The sequence below is a fragment of the Tinamus guttatus genome, unplaced genomic scaffold, assembly GCF_059628265.1.
Source record: "Tinamus guttatus ecotype Peru unplaced genomic scaffold, ASM5962826v1 Tinamus_guttatus_pri_ptg000320l, whole genome shotgun sequence".
NCBI lineage: Eukaryota > Metazoa > Chordata > Aves > Tinamiformes > Tinamidae > Tinamus > Tinamus guttatus.
Window position 1 is genome coordinate 252352 of NW_028288854.1, and position 17656 is coordinate 270007.

At 40.8% G+C, this 17656-nt stretch overlaps 1 protein-coding gene across 6 annotated transcripts in view; it reads right to left on the minus strand.

The window, feature by feature from the left end:
* The window catches only part of CELF4 (CUGBP Elav-like family member 4), a 104248-nt gene that overhangs the window by 20337 nt on the left and 66255 nt on the right, over positions 1 to 17656 (minus strand). For all 6 annotated transcript variants that reach the window (XR_015913614.1, XM_088529014.1, XM_088529017.1 and 3 more), the window contains exon 9: positions 1186 to 1352. Coding sequence is in view for 5 of the 6 variants with exons in the window: in XM_088529014.1 (XP_088385140.1) it covers positions 1225 to 1352 (128 nt within the window). In the remaining variant the exon portion in view is untranslated. The remainder of the gene's footprint in view (positions 1 to 1185; positions 1353 to 17656) is intronic.

Here is a 17656-nt window from a genome sequence, read left to right on the forward strand (position 1 = left end):
TTGTTTGTTTAAAATTGTTAAAATCTGAAGCACCATCATGAAAAGTCACTGCCATATTCATGACACAGTACAGTGCAGTGCAGGGAATCTCCTACTTAATGCCAGGCAAGCTGATGTGTTTACATAGCGCAGACCACTGCCATCCAACTTCATCTTAGACATCTCTGGTTTCTGCTACACTGTACAGTGCAGACATGGAAATTCCATGGCAACAAGGGTCCTGATCCCCCTAAATATTTGCAAAAACAGTAAGCATTAGGTGCTTTAATTATTTTAAGCACCAATGGGGCTTGGACTCAAGACGTAGAAGCTTTCTTGACTACCTCATTCAGTGTCTATTCTCCATTTTTGTCATTGGGAATTATGTCATTGGGAAGCCAGTGACACTAGCTTGTTTTTCTGATATTTTTGGTACTGTTACATGCATTAGAAGTTGTCTTGAAAAACCAAACTATCTCCTTTTCATCACCACCACAAAGTGAGTCTAACAATGAGACTGTCATTCAAATATTCTAGGTCCTCACTAAAGCAGCTTGCTTAGCTTCATTTCAATTTTATCTACACATAGGAATTAAGGGTAACTAAGCAAGATGTGAGCATGTATCTTTTAATTAATTTCTTGGGTTTAGGAAAAGAAGAAATTGGGGGGCATTTAATTGTCAGAGAGATGTATTCACACATAGTTATTATGCTGGGATGAAACTGGATACAGACTACACTGCATGAAGAATGCTTTGAAACATTTGCAACACAGAGCTATTGAGACAGACACTGTCCCAGCCCAATCACCTGGGATTAAACTGCAGCCCAGTCCCATTTCTTAATTATAGCTTTTCTTCAGCCACCAAAAATGCTCTCTTTGGCTGAGCAAGGGGAATCAGGACAGCTGTCAGCTCACCTCTAGTGACCAAGAAGACTTTTTAGAGATGAGGGATGCCACAGGGGTGGAGAGCTAGGCTCAATCCCTCATTAAGCATCCTTCTACCTCTCTTTCTTTCTAAGCAGGTACACACACAAACAGTTCCTGGTTTATGTGTGGGTGTGTGTCTGCATGGTGTGGCTCTAGCCAGAGGCCTAAGTAAAAAAGGCAGAAGCTAGAGGATCACAGAGTTGAGTCTTTTCAAGAGTCTACAACACAAAGAGAGGTTAAGACCACAGCTGATATCCCCTGCCCCATGCAGTTACCTGTGCTAGTGCTTTGTATCCAGCAGTTCCCACAACTCTTCAGTAGGGACGATTAGCATCCTTTGGCCTCTTGAGCTGCACCTTCAGCCTCTTCATGCCAATCTGGAAGCCATTCATAGCCTGGATGGCAGCTTGGGCACTGGCAGTATTGTCAAAACTCACAAAACCTGTCAAAACATGAGGCAAGGCAGCGGGCTTAATGAGCTGAAGGGAGCCAAGGCATGTACATGCAACGACCACTGAGAATGAACATGGGGAAAGGGGTGAGGGTGGCAGTAGGGAGGGAGTGAGCAGGTAGATGGGTGGGCAGGCAGGTGGGGAGGAAAGTAAGGAGAGGATGGTTGCCAATGGGGGACGGAGGGTAGGAGGGGTTGTTACAGATTGGAGTCCCAGGACGCTGTGCCATGGGGTGCCAGGCACGGCTTGCTATTTCAGACACAACACTGTGAGGCCTGGGGACCCACATGCTGGTGCCACAGTACCAGCACTCACAAGACTGGGGTAACCTTTGCTCTGGCTGTCAGCAGATGTGATGCATGGTTTCCAGGCACTTGGTCTCTATCTTGTTCTCTTCCCCTCTGCTATGACTGGAGTAGCCCTTCACTTACCAGCATAACTATGCCCTTCACTTACCAGCATAACCTTTCCTTTGCCTTCCAATATTCACAAAGGGGGGCACCCCTATACCTACTGCTACTTCCTCATTATGGCAATATAAGTAAGACATGAATTTAATACGTTCTCCGTTATGATATTCATTGTCATGGATAGTTTGATTTTTGGCCACTTAAGCCATAGAAGGCGTTTTATTAACTGGCAATTACTGCAGATTTGTTTTCTTTATGTTGACTCTGCAGTTGAGAAAGATTAACTGTAGTGCTTTCCTAACATGGTTTCCATAAGTAGTTTCACAACTTGCCAGTACATCAACCAATCAGCCATGGAGAGAATCCGGCAACAAAAACACCCTTAGTGATTGAATAGTGTACCTACAGCTACCTAAGATGCTGTTTTTTTTCTCCATAGAAGAGTTGCCATTTGGGGATCAGAAAAGCCAAGCCAGGTCAGACTCAAGCAGGGGTCAATGCATCTAACTCATTCAGCTTTGGGGAGTTTTGGAGCTTTTTTGTTTGTTTGTTTGTTTTGTTTTGTTTTTGTTTTTGCTTCTGTGCTAGCTCCAGGAACTCCCTTGGCCAGACTGTATATGCCTTTAGCTGCAGTGACTGTGGGATTGAGACATATGTGAGGCAAGGGGCCAACACCTTGTATAAGAAGCACCTCTGCTACCTTTGCCAGAAATGCCCTCATGCGCCAACAACATCTCTGAGCACAAATCCCAGGTAAGACTAGCCTGGATCAGCCTGCACTCCAGACAAAGCCATCTGTTCTCCTAACCCTGCAAAGCTCTGGCAGCACAAATCATCCGCTGGAATCTGATGTCTCCTGATAAAGAGGCAGAAATGAAGAGGCAGTTTGAGGCAGCCCCTCAAAAAGCTAATGCTGAACATTTGCTGCCAGAGGTACACCTGTTCCTGATGACAGCACAGGACACGGTTTACAGCCCTGGTCTGCTGTACCGTGACTGCATTCAGAAGCACCTCCTCTCTGGTCTAGTTCCTCCTGGAAAGCAAGTCTCACAATGATACATGACAGATTGCATTTGAAAAAGACACACATACACATGCATACACTTATATACACAAACGCACCTTCTCACTCCTGCCTAAAAGCTGTACTCCCTGCCTTTGGCTAATAACATAGGTTTATGAGAGCTCAAAAAACCGAAAATCTTAGCAAAGGTGAAACAACATGCTTTAATGTATGTGGCAGGTGCAGTTTCAAGAGGGAGACCTATAGAATAATCAAGCATCCCTCTTCCCCTCCTCTTGAAGCTGAAGTTTCAAGTAATTAACTCTCTATGGAGTTATTCTGCCAGCCACCTGGATGAAGATGTGAGCATTGCAGCTCTGAGGATGTGAGCAAACGAGTTGCTCAAGACTCACAGGAGTCATCAATCACTGGACAGAAAACCGGAGAGTAATGGTGAGTAATGATCTGGGGTGTTATTAAATAGCAATGGACCTGCTTTTGCAATCTCTTATTAGCCAGTAAACATCAGGTAATGTTCCCAATTTACGTCTGACTAGTTGAATAATATATCAGTCAACAAGGTCCTATGCTTGATCTCAGCAATGGAACAAACAAAGCACCTACTGATTTTGCCTGAGTAGGTTCAGTCTTTAAATGCTGCTGGAAGCACCACTGGAAGTGCTTGGCTTGAGTCTGAACTTGAAATTTGCTGTCTAGCTACCTCACATGTTTGAATATAGATCATAGTGAAAGGCTGTTCTTTTTAAAATCACCTCTGGATTGCTAATACTCCTGCCTAAGACATATCAGCTACATCTATATCAGTAAATTAGCAGTGCCAGGGAAAGTTCACCGGACTGGAGCCCAATTATCTATACCATTAAGTTTTTAGAGAGGTCCTTGACATAGTTTTGGTTTGTGCCTAGCTCCAAACAGTTCCTGGGCACAATCAGAGTATTAGCACAGGACAGGGGCTATTTTCAGTAGTTAGCTTGGACATGGCCACAATATTGTGAGAAGTAAGGGAATTTAATATTTTGGGTGTAGGCCATTCTTTGCCAGATGGCCTCAGTGTTAGAGAAAAAAATGCCAGGTATTTTTATTTTACTTATACAGGTACAACTACCAATTATCAAAGCTGGGTTGGCTGAGGCTGGCTAATTACTTACATTATGCCTTTAAAAAACCTAGTTTGCCTCTGAACTTTGATTTTTACTCCTTTAACTGATCCTGTGTCAGTGTATCACTACTGCCTAAGTGCACGGGGGTATCTATATCTGCTCGTGAGCAAATCATACTGGGATCCCAAACTAATCAGCGGAGGTCTAGCCAATAGTCAGCAGAAATTAGGACTCAATTTCTCTTTTCCTTTGGTATGTGCCTGGCTGCGCCCAAATGAATCACATTGTAATAACAGAGATCAGTGCTGACTGTGATGAAGCTACATACCTTGCTTAAACCAAGGTACCTATAGCACAGGATTTATCTGGTTCCACTGTTGGGACTCACATCTCCCGGTAATTAAGTGGCTACTGCCTGGGTAACTCACTCCCCAAAGTGGTGTTGCTGACTCAAATTCTTTATACATGAAAACCTCACCAGATACTGGTAGTGTTGATGGGAAGCCTACTGTTTGTCCACTTTTGCAGGGATTAGACCTTTCATCAGATGAAAAGCCCTGGTACTGGATTGCTGTTATACCAATACAGGAATCCTTCCTTTAGACAAGCTCCCAAAGCTAAACTAGTTTTTATCATCATTTTGCTCTTAAGATGGAATTCTAATTCCATTTATTCACTCTGTGCAAAGCTGTAAATAATACAGCGTTTCAACAAATGGGACTAATGAAAGAGATCAAAAGTGCATTTGCTCACTATATTTCATTTAGGCCACAGGATAATGAAGCTGGGAGTTACACCCTGTTGCTATTGGTATATCAGTTGCCTGCAGATTTGGACTGTGTTTGGATTATTTATTTATTTATTTTCTCCTTAGTTGTCCTGATCTCCACTGCTATAATGTGAATTTTTTACTAGCTAACAGCCAAGGGCAGAAGGGCCAGGGTTGCTGGGGATACTGGAGGAGGAGGCCAATAACTGTGCATTTTCCTTGGGAACACATTCTAGGGAAAGAGCAGCTGTTGGCTCTAGATTCATTTGACTGTTGTAGTTTCAGAAGGCTTGATAGCCTCAGAAGTTGTTGGTGCACTCAGTTCTCCCCTTTCCTGTTATTTATGTGCAGATGTATTTCATATTTTGAAGGTACTTGGATGGACTCCAAAAAGAAGAAGAGCTATGGCTTATCCTGAGAGTTGAGATGTCACAGTGATAGACAGACAGACAGCCAATGCTGACAATATCATATTCTCTTCTCTTTTCAGGTCAAATATCTGCTGGTGGATTATTTGACTGTCACCACAGGCAGACTTTTTGTTACATTTACTATTGACAACTAACCTCTTTCTCCAGGTCAACACCTTCAATATTAGTGGTGCTACACCAGATTTAAACAGGTATGTCTAAGAATGCCATACGTGTCCTGGAAGAATAGCTTAAATACCTGTTTTCTGAATGGCTTTAATGTTTGCATTCATGGCTATAGGGCTCAAAGCATGATGCTATTACTTCAGCTGCTCAAGAAATTATCTGTGTTTTGAACAGCATACCTGCATTGTCATCTACACTCTTGAAGGACAAAAGAGAAAGGGAGAGGTTAAAAGGCTTGAAGCTGTTACTGTGCATCAGTTAATTAATAATCAGAGAAATATATGTCCTGGTCTGAAGATGGTTGGTAGGAAGACAGGGTTTTGTGATAAATCTATTTTATGGGGTTTTTTTTTATGTAAAAAGGCTGTTCTAATAAATGATTTATCGAAGCAGCAAAGAATCAAGAAATCAGCTAGGATTGCAGCTCAGGGCATCTAATTTTCCTGGTTCTGCAGAGTATCTTCCAGAAAGGGTTGACATTAGAGCCCATGGCCTTTCCTGACCTGCTCTTTCCTGCGTGACAGTGAAATGATCAGCAAGCAGAAGCTGGGACAGCATCTTGGAAGGAGCTTTGATTTTGACTCTTCTACAGAAAGTCCTAGTAGTGGGACATGGCCTTCTCATGATACTGGTATGACTACCTATGTTTTTTGTAACTACGAGCTCACTTCAAGGGCTGTTCTTCTGTTTTAAGCTGCTGAGATGATAAAAGGGGGGATTAGTAAACTATCTCCAAGTGTATTTGAACTCTGCAACTGCAAAGTTTTCTTTCACAGTGAGCAGTGGCTCTGCATGACCACGAGTTCATTTGTGCACTAAGAGCAACCCTGAATGGCCACATCACTAAATTCCCATGGATGCTAAATTGGTCTTTGTGAATTTTCTATTTCTCTTTGCATGCTGCAAGAAGAATTAGCAGTTGACATCCAAAACAACACTTTGATGATCTCCTACCAGAGTGAAATAACATATTGCCTATCTTTAACAGAAATCTTCAGGATGCAGCCCAGAGCATGGTAACTATAATGAATATCCTCCAAATCAGCATTCAAGTGTATGGCCAATGATAAGTCAAAATGCAAACCTTGGATCTAGAGATGCCTTTATCTGGGGTCAGATTGTCCCACTGCATGTTCACTTATGTAACTAGGCTGGTCTCAGGCAATAGAAAGGAAAGTAGGATCCTCAAAGAGACAAACAGCTAATTTCTAGTAATTCCAAGAAGTTTTAAGGATCTACTGGCCTGATGTTTGCTACACAAACCTACTACCACAGCAACCCATTTTGCAAGAGATTGCCACAGAAATGAATATATATTGGTGCTCACTGACTTCTGTAGGCTAGATGTAATTTTTTTTTCTCATTCTGGCTCTTGGTCCATTTGTCTGACTGCCGTGAGAGGAAGACAACTCTTTCTATTGGTCTGGTATTTCATGTCCCTAGCTAAGCAGAGTACTTCATTCTTCAGAACTTTTCCCTCTTGTCATTCAATCCATGTCTGTCTCACCAGAGTGAGGGGGGCAGATTAGAAAAGTAAATACTGTCTCTACAGGATCTGGCTTTCAGCTTGTGGAAGACAAATGCAGTGAAAGAGAAGGGACAGTCTTTCTGCATACACAGGCTGGATACCTAGCACAGGAGAAGCCCATGCCCCTTGCCTCCTTCAGGTCCATACCAGAGCTACCGAGGTGATAAGATGGGGCCTTGGCCAGACTACAAAGACAGGAGAAAGGTGCAGAAAGCACTAGCAATTGGTTAGACCACAGGCCCCACTCCTTTCCTGCCCAAGCATTTGTGTTAGGAATTAAGCAATTAGTTATTAATGGAACTGCCCCCTTGGAGCATGGCTTCCTTGCCTTTGTTACTAAACCAATGAAGGGTGAGACTAAGGAACTGCAGGGAGACCTTTTCTGCCGAGACAGCAATGAGGAGGCACTCACATCACAAGAGCTGTTTCCCCTCCAGGCAGAGCACTGGGATGGTACTCCTGCCGTTCTGCCCCCAGCATGGGGATCTGACCTCCCACCCTCTCGGCACTCCCCCACTGCCTCAGTCCATTTTCCTTTCTAGGACTGTTCAGTTTCTCTTTTTCTTAAGTTTATTACTCTTATCAGAGAATGGAGGTTTTCCTTTAATTGCCTTGCAAGGTCTTTACCTTGCTATGTTCTTTACACGATGTACTAGCTGCTGTCTTGCAGTTTTTTTAGCGCTATAAAGAATTTCAGGATACAATCTGTATGTAAGTAGCTCTATAATGTATGTGTGCATTGGAAGGTATTGTATTGTAAGGTAATTTATGGGTACTGGAATACTCAATAAAGGAGTATGTCTGCAGATCAAGGGCATAGCATTTCAGCTATTTTCTAGTGTCTAATAGGGTTGGATGACTTTTTGGAATATTTAACATTCCACTGATGTTTAATCATGTCCTCGTGAGATTTGTGTATCCAGTTATCCATCCCTCCCATCCATCCATCTATCCATCCATCCATCCATCCATCCATCCACTCATTTTGTAATGTATGAACAGTCAGTAACTGACGACTCTGCTAAACAACAGCTATTAAATATTTCACTTCTGTGGGATGAGATAATTGGAACCCAAGAATATTCAAAGAATGAGCTAAGAAATTTCCTCAACCATTAATGCTCATTTTAGAAATTTATGGAATATTAGAAAAGCTTCATGCTCTCCTGGGGGAAATATATATATATATTATTAATTTTTAAGGATGTAAACCAGATGACCAGGTAAACTTAGTTAATCTTTCATAAATCTAAGTAAAAGTTATGAAAATTTTGATATGAGATGATATGGTAAATAATTTTAAAATGTAGAATTAATACCAATCAGCATAATTTAATGGAAAATAGTTTCTGTCAAATCAACCTACAATTTAATTAAATTGTAAGTTTGGATAATCAAGTAAGCTTTCAAAGAGTATACTTAAATTTCTCTAGAGTATTTGACAGAGGCCCTCTTTAAACAAAAAGAAAGCAACCCATATTAAATTCCTTAAAAAATGGAGTAACTCATATATCACAAAATATAATTGTAAATTGTCACTTATAATATGGAAGAGTTTCTAGTAGGCTACTCCAGGAAAATGCTGAAAGCTCTGTGCTATTCAGTATCTCTAACATTATCTTTAAGATAGCTAAAGTAATTACAGGTAGAATTTGACAATCATAGAAGAAATGGTGGAATGATAAAAAATGAGAGAAATAAGTCAGACTGACCTAGGTCAATGGATAAGCTGGATTCGGTTAAACAATATTCATTTTAACTCAGCCAAATTCAAAGTTCTGTATCCAAATGAAAAAACAGATGGGCTTTATTATTATTATTATTATTCCTCATAAAAAGGGTATTCTTCACTAGAAAACAATGCCTCTAAAAAGAACATAGGGCCATGAAAACAGTCAAATAATGAGCCCTCAGCATGATATTGAACTACTTAAAGGGCTCAGAACAGACTGTGACTTTTGTAATATACTAAAAATAGAGCTTGATGATCTGTACTGGATGGAAGTAGACATTTGACAAATTCAAAATGGAAATAAGACACTGAGTCTGCATTTTTTTCTTAAACAGTGAAGGTAATTAACTAGTTTGGAACATCTTGTTGAGCAATAGGAGTGGAAAACTTATCACATGAAATCTTGATTAAGAGATTTCCTAAAATGGATGCTATGAGTCAATCAGAAGGTTTGAACCTGACATGAGTTGAGGTGTCTAGCATATGTTATTTAGCACTTCAGACCAAAGGATGAGAATGGTCCCTTCTGATGCTGCCAATCTGTCTGTCTGTCTAGTGCTCATTTCACACAGGTATTTAGAAAGTAAGTTCTTGCCTACTAATCTGGCATGGACTGTAACAGTGATGATAGGGGTGACAATTGATGTTAATGTCTTATAATAAATGGCCCCAAAGTGTGGGCTGTGGACCACTGATACAGCTGACTGGTACTCATTCTTCATCTTGCTTCCAGCTGAGAGAAACTGAACAGATGGGAAGGGGAGATGAAATTAAGAGTGAAAGTAGATGGCATGATTAACTTTCTCTAAAGGTCAGAACATCCAGTGCAGAAGGTAGCTAGAAATACAAGAGCATCTTCCTGATGTCACCTTCCTGTCTTCCCGTGCATGCAACTACTTCCATACATTGATGCAATGTGAGTTTGAATGGGCAAAGAAGTGGTCCATGGCATTGTGCACTGCCAGTTGGATGCTCTCCAGATACTGCCTCAAAGAAGCAGGTCTTCTGTGAAGACATTTGAGGACTGTAGATGCTGATCCTGATTATACTGGTTCAAATCAACAAGGATTTTTTTCCTACGATTCTTCTTTTTCACAAGCTGTTCTTTCATATTGAAATTACTGTCATGACTCACATTGAAAGTACATGGGTAAGATTCAAGATTGGACCAGAATTTGAACTGTTTAAACTACTGCATGGTTGCATATGCGATTTTGACTCGTACATTTACAGAAACAGGCCCTGCCTTTACATCTGTAACCAGGGCTCCTGATCAGGAGCATCTTTCTCTAAAATGAGAAAAAGAAAAAACAAAAATCTGATATGGCAAACTAGAACAGATTTTTCATTCTAGGAATGGATCTAATGTTAACAACTTCTCTTTTCTTATGACCAGAGCTAATCTAATGAGAGAGCAAGTATTTTTGTTGCTGCAAAAGGTGCATCTACCCATTTAAGGGAGGTAGGAGATGAAATCATTCAAAATAATGAGTGGAAGAAGGATCCAGGTTTCAATCAGTCCTTGGGAGCCGCATGAATCAAGTGTTGGACCAATATATAGAGAGATCTGCTGTGAACAAGAAGTATTGTAGTTTATCAAGAGAAGCACCATGTTCAAACCCAGCTCATGATTATCTTCCTCGTAGGGATAAGCTAGTGGTGAGTCATCTATAGCTAAGTGAATGATATTTGGCCTTTTTGGGGGGTGATAATTAGAATGGAAACAATTTCCTAATTGCCTTTGGAAACAGAAGGAAGTCTTTTGAATTGCTTTCTGAGAATTAGCCTGCACTGTGAATGTTTGAGGTCCTGACACGTTAATATAAAGTTTATGGGGTAATATACATAGTTGAAAAAAAAAAAAAAGAAATTGTGAGCAGGCAAGTTCTTCAGGTGTAAAACCAAAAGTAAAGATCAATTTTAACCCAAGCATGAGTGGGACCTAAGCTATTAAAGATTCATTGAGAGTATTGCAGAATAAAGATGAAAGGTATTGCTACATCGGTTTTGTTGAAGTTGCACAGTACAAAAAGAATGAAAGTACCTACTAAAGCTCTCATCAGCCAAGTCCCACTCCATTTCTTATCTTAATCTTTATTTGCACTGCTCTCAGGTTCTCTCTTGGTTTCTATTTAGTTTGTGGGCTTTTGATAAAGAAGCTATTTAAGAAAACAGAATCTACCAAAAAGACCAGTCATCCTTCTTGGTCTATAAGGGATGTGCATCATAAAAGATCACCTTCCTTTTGATAATATTTCATGGTGGGAAGGCAAATTCCTTCCTGATTTAAACAAGACAAAAAAAAAAAAAGACAACAAATCACTTGTTTAAACACTCTGAATTCTACTAGCAGGTAATGGTGATTTTTTTTGTCAGTTCCCTTGTCCTAAGGAGTCTCTGAAATAGATCAGTTCTTGATATAGTATAGTACAGAATCCCTGCCTTGCTCCTTCTAACCATTACCTATATGGAAACTGAACATCTCTTTCTCTTTGTGTCTTGCATACCTCATTTTGACCAGGGTAGGGCAACCTAATAGACATATAGAAAGACTCAGAGCTTCTCTTGTGGTATCGTCCAGAAGTTCCGGTTCAGAAGCCAGAAACAGTGATGAATAGCTTTTGGCCATGTGTTTCAAGCCAGTACATTACTCCGTATGTGGGCCACTTTGTGAAAAACAGCTAATAAAGCAAAAAAAAAAAAAATCAACACAGGAAACCTCCTCATATGCAGTGTGTCTTTTAGGAAGAAAAAGAAAGGAGAAAATCCCTTTATATCTACATCAGGAAGTTGTGAAATGGCACTAAGCTATGCTGGGTACCAGCAGGAGAATGGAAGGATTTACAGATGTACATTTTGAAGTGGGAAAGCCCTCAGATAAGGTTGTTGATCCAGATCCAACCATTACATCTGTGGCCTTTTCAGTGTCAAAGACAGACCACTATTCTCTCAATTACCCATAATGAATAAAGAGATGATCAGCTGTCTTTTTTTGTCATCAACACCACTGAGAACTAAACACTTTCATAGCATAATGCAGCTGCAGACAAATTCATCTGGCTTTGCAAGCAAAGCACTCACCTCTGGAAAACCCTCGGGAACGCTGGTGAGGAGTTTTAAAGGGAGATTAGGGACCTGTCTTTAGGGCAGTCATAGAATTTGACCTTGCTTTTTTCACTGTTTTTGATCATCTGCATCCATATTAGAAATATATATGTGCATTTATATACATTTATGTACATACATATGTAAAAAGTAACATATATTATATAATTGCTATATAACAGATGAAGACTGGGGAAGCATGGCCTGGATTTAGAATGATGTTGAGTTTGATGGGGTGTTTGGGATGGAGGAAACTGGGAATGCTTAAGAAAGGTACCTATTTTTATGGGTGATCTCCAAGTTGTTATCTTGATGATAACCTTTGAGAATGGCAATATATACTATTTGAAATCCTCATCTGGGAATTATTTTTATTTTGGTTTTCTTACTTGAAGTTGAGGATATCAGACACATCAATATATTAAAAGAATGAGGTGGTTGCTCAGGAGTTAGAAAATGCAAGAACTGATGTTATTTCTGAAACTTCAATTCTATATTTTGTATATGCGCTATGGCATTGCTTCTAATCACATGTTTCTGTATTCTTCTTTTTCATGGCATCCTTGTTTTAATTACTATAGAGCATGAAGGTGCTTTGGGAATGCCTAACAGGGTAAGTGAGATAGCAATATATTAGATTCATCATTACAAATGTTGGAACACAGTGAGTAAACAAGGCAGAGTAAGGATGTTTTTTATAGTTATACAACCAAATGCTGCCTTAGAGAGCTGGTCTTGATCTCTATTTCTGCCATAATATCCCAGTTATGCTGAGTAAATCACAGCTCACAGTCACCCTTAGTAAAAACTCCTAGACTACTGCACTGGTAAATAGGCCAGGCTCTGAATGCAAACTGCACAACATGCATCTACATGGCTAACCCCCTCTTAGCCTTGCCTATAGTCTTGTCTATATTGCCAACTGGGAATAGTCCCTGGTCATCTCTGAGGCCATGTCCAAGCAAGGAGCTAACTTGCACGAGCTCAAGTACAGCCAGTGCCTTACAAACATAAAAGAAAAATAAATAGTTATGGCATAGGGCTTGAACTGCTATCCACAGTCTCGTTAGTTTACTAGCAAAGATGAAGCCTTCCTGCCTGTTCCTCTTTTCCCTTGTGCGCAGTGAGAGACGTGAGATTTCCCTGGCGAAAGGCTGTGTGCCTCTACCTGCACCTGAGGTTTACAGGAACATTGAATGTCCTACATCAAGTTAAATACTTTGAGAAAAGAAGCAGAGAGAACAGCCAAGCTCATGGCACCTCAGATTAGGCATCCAAGATTACTGAAGAGTTTTGAATGTCTTTCTATGCCTCCTCATCCCCTTGGTAATATGAGGACAATGAGGACACTGTGAAAATGCTGTTAGTCAGCTCTGTGAACCTCTCAAATGCTCTGCTGGGAAGGACCTTAGAAAAGCAGACGAGGAAATAATAATAAATTAATATTCATAGCAGGGTTTGAATACTGTGCAGAAAGGAAAGCCTAGGTCCAAGCACAGAGCTGTGAGGATCTGTTGAACAGCTGCTCAGTAACTAGCTAGCTGACAGACTTAAAAATACTGAACGGCAGCCCTGTGCAGTGAATGAGAAAGGATAGATAGATATAAAGTAGTTGAAGATAGGTATTTGTGGAGATGGATGGATGGTTGGATGGACTAATTCTACAGGTCAGATTCACCTTGTATAAAACAAGTCTCCTTGAGAAAACAAAAAATAAATGTAACAGCCAAAGTGCTGCAGTGGGTTTCCAAATCCACAAGAGTAAGATGATGCAAGTCCACTCTGTGCAGATCAATCTTCTTGGGTTCAGAAATGGACCTTCCTGTTTATGGGCTCATTAATGTGTTTAGATTGCCTCCAGACCTGAACTGGTCCATCAACAGAATATGTAACAAGACAAAGTGTCACGTTAGGGAACCTGGCATTGTATCCTAGGACATCCAGTTGCTACGGCCATGCCCCATGCTGTGAAAGGTGGTATCGTGATGCAAGGATATCAAACTGAAGTAGCACAAGCAACCCTCCTGTGGCATTTCTCGTGTGTGGATGTTCACATTTGGAATGACAATATCCTTGGAGCACAGGTAGGACCAGCTGTATAGAATTAGACCTAGGGTTCCTCCACTGTCTAACATCAAAGTTCTTTTAGGGGAAGTTGCAATAAATAGCATGCCGTGCAGCCACATATGATAATCTGCCTTATCACATTCTTTTCTAATTCCCAGTACTGAAGGATTGGTTTGAAGCCCAAAGCACTAAGTTTTTAATCTTTTTCAAAACTCTTTTTCTTTTTTCTTTTCTTTCTTCTGGCATTAACTCGTATAATGGTCATTTCCATTAGTCACATAAATGGCCATTCCTTCTTTGAAGTTCATTAAATGAGTACCCAAAAAAGACCCTGCAGAAATGATTCTTCCATCTAATTACACCGTAAGAGAAAATATTTTAAGCCACTATATAAGTGTATATGTGAGTAGGTATGTACAAACATATACATAGCTTTTAAAATATTCTAGATGTGGACTATATCACTTCGATGGAGAGATGGATAGAATAGCAATGGATATAGCTGGATGAATAAACAGAAGATAGATGCTGCTAACATATTCTTGTCTAATACATTGTTAAGCTACAAAAGAAATCAGAAGTCCCTGTGTACAATGTATAGATTTTCTTTAATGTGAATTATTGGGAAAAGGCAGAGCTGTCTCTAACTGAAGAGCTGCAAACAGCTGTTCCTTATGCATACACGCTTGCTTGGTCTGAAAGTTTTGGTAAGTCAGTGCATAACTGACAGATTTATCTCCCCAATAAGCAATCAACATTATAATAAAGGAAAAATGCTTTCAGTGCACCTTTGAGAGTGCATCAGAAATTAATCTAAACATCAAATTAATTATAGTTTGTAAATGAATAGTGGCTCACAGCCCTAATACTTCTCCCGCTCCTCCTCTCCACAAAACCTCCCCCAACAGACTGCAATGGCTGGAGGCACTGTATTTAGAGTTTACTCTCAGGACTATTAGCTAGAGAAGTGTGCCCCTCCCCCCCTCTTTTTTTTTTTTTTTTTTTAAATTCTGCTGGCCTGAAGTCTCAGCCCAACTGCTTTGTATTAAAACAGAGCATGTCTAGCAAACAAACTCTTGTGCCTCCTCTTTACTTGGGAACCCTAAGCATCCCTTTGACAGTGCTTTTTTTCCTCCTGACCTAGTTTCCAATGAAGCTGGACACCTCATGAGTCTTTGCTTGCAGTCTGGCTGTCTGTACCAAGCTCTGGAGAACACAACAGACCACAACAAGCTGGTGCTGAGCTGACCTGAAACATCCTGGTGAGGAGGAGGGTCAGGCATGTCTAATGTGCCTGGAAAATTTGCTCCAGATTGTCTCAACTCAGACACTCAAATTAGTGGGTTCTTTCACTACACTTGAGCTCTGGTCCGTAGCCCATAGCTCTACAGCATGACCATCTGAAATTGCCCAGGGATCCAAGACAGAATTTATTGCCACTAGATCGTTCAAAGTGGCCTAAGTCCATAGACTACAGGGAGAAAGCTTGGGGTAGAGACTTTTCTTGGGAAATTTGAAATCAGGTTTAAAGTAAAAAGAAAAAAATCTGAATTTAATCATAGTACTGTTAACAGCAGCAAGCAGAGCTCCGCCTCTTTCCCAACTGGTTTCCAGTAACTTATCTGTTGAGAAAGGCTATTTTCCAAAGGGAAAGAAATTACTTTGAGCTCATAAATAATTCTCATCTGTGGATTTTAAAGCACTGCAAAAAGGAGCCAGTGTCCTGCTACAAGATGGGGAAACAGAGGCACATTAGAGCAGCTGACTCATGATCACCCAGACAGTACAGTACACGGGACTGGAATTTCTGACTCTTACACAACGCCGATCATGAACTTGCTCATTTCCCTCAACAATTTTAAGGAGAGCTGACTTTTTCATTAAACAAGAAACTGGAAGCTTTGGCAGGATGCACTGGAGGCACATTGTGAGCAGGTGCTGAACAATATTTTTCCTGTGTACTTCAGGGTCTACTGTTCCACTCCCATGTCTTATGGAGTGCTGCCAATGCACTTCAGACCTGACCTACAGTGCCCCTGGTCCCAGGTCCCTGCAGAGTTTTGCTGATGCCCCAGTCTCTTGATGTTTACCTTATTCCTATTCAACTTCCAGGTTGAAACACTGTAGACAGGTGTGACCTGCTTGCTGCCCTGCATCTCCCACCCCACTTTTCTGCCACCACACGGCAGTCTTGAACTGCCACAATATGTTTTTAATAACATGATACAAGCTCTTCCTATTCCCCAGACCTTCTCCTGAGCTTCACTCTCTCCTGTGTCCAGCCATCATACCTCACTGCTTTTCGCACCTTTAATATCTCTCCTTTGGCTCCTTTTTGTTTCTTTTCACAAGCTGGAAGCCAGAAAACATTGAGTAGGAAATAAAAAGAAAATATTTAACAGAGCAAGCAATTAATTCCTATGTCCCTCAGCAAGTGGTATCTTCTTTCTTTTGGCATCTTTAAAAGACACAGGACACTTCTACCAGATGGCATGGCCCACTAGCAGCTGTACAGCAGACTCTTAGGAGGAAATTGGGATGAAGCTTGATGTCCACATTACACCAAGAGCCAAATAAGATAGTGCCTTTAGTCCATATAATTCCAGGCTTCTAAGAAGATATCACAGCATATAGTCAAAGCTAGAACACTTATTGCTATGCTTCATATGAGACAGTTAAAAAATGGTTAGGACATCACTACATTAGTGTGAGGATACAGAAGAGCAAGCACAGCCCAGACACCCTTCTAAGCCCAGGGTTTGGGTATTTCAACAACCTTCCTACCAATCCTGGAGCGCCAGCAACCAGTGACCAATCCTGGAAAAGGGCACTCCCCAATCTTCTACAGGTGTCCTTTATATCCCCACATGTCTTTATCTTCACCAGGTGACCTTTATTAATCTTTCATCCTATGTATTCCTACACATTAGTGTATGTCTGGGATGCACAGAAGAGAAAAATGACCAGAGGACACAGTCAGTGACAATCCAGGGTGGCAGACTATGAACTGAACCATGTTTTATTCTATAGGTACAACAGAGCCTCTCAGCAACCTCCTCAGATGGTTGTACTTTGGGGAGAAATGGACACTAAAAGCCTTCCCATGCCAGAGGCTATGGGGAATCTGCACAAACCATGGAGATATGCACAGTGCCAGCTGCTTGTTGATGTACAAAGAGCTATCGTAGGCAGGTGCTTGTCACTCAGAGAGGAGGGACTGAACAAATGAATGCCACTTACACTGGTATAGCAATTTTTCTGTTTTTAATTTATCTACATCTTATTTGACACCTTAGGGTAATCATTTGGTCTTTGCTGTTCCATCTATGTCCTTGTTTTTCTAATTTTTGTCATGTCTTCCTAAATTAATATAGCCTAAACCTATGATTTTCTCACTCTTTTCTTTGTTAAAACATTTTCCTAGAACATGGTTGTCTCTATATTTCACTATTTTAATGTCTTCAAATGCCTTCTCAAAATGTGTCCTGTGTGACAACAGTGAGTACTTATGAAATTAGGTCTGTATCGTAGCATCATCCTACCACAGAGGCAGTTAGCTGTGTGTGGGTAATGTGAAGACTTGCTCTTCTTAGATTTACTTCTCCTAGCAGCCTTAATTACATTGTTTTACCACAGCTTGTCTTTATAACTGGTACACAAACTGCTCACACTTAAATAATCTGCATGTCTGAGAAGGAAAATATCACTTAAACTGTTATGACCAACATACAGATATGCTGCATGACCTTGGGCAATGAGTAGATATCTACAAACAGGAAAACTCACACGCGTGGTGGAAAGGCAAGAGGCTCAGTGCAGTCTCTGCCTTGTGCAGAGACAAGATACAGCTCCAGGATCCTGCAGACGTTGAAGCTCAGACTGCCATAAAGTGTATCTAAGTATAAGGAAAAGCCACTGAAGAGAACCCCCCAATTCAGTCTGAAAATCCAGTACCCTCTTGCC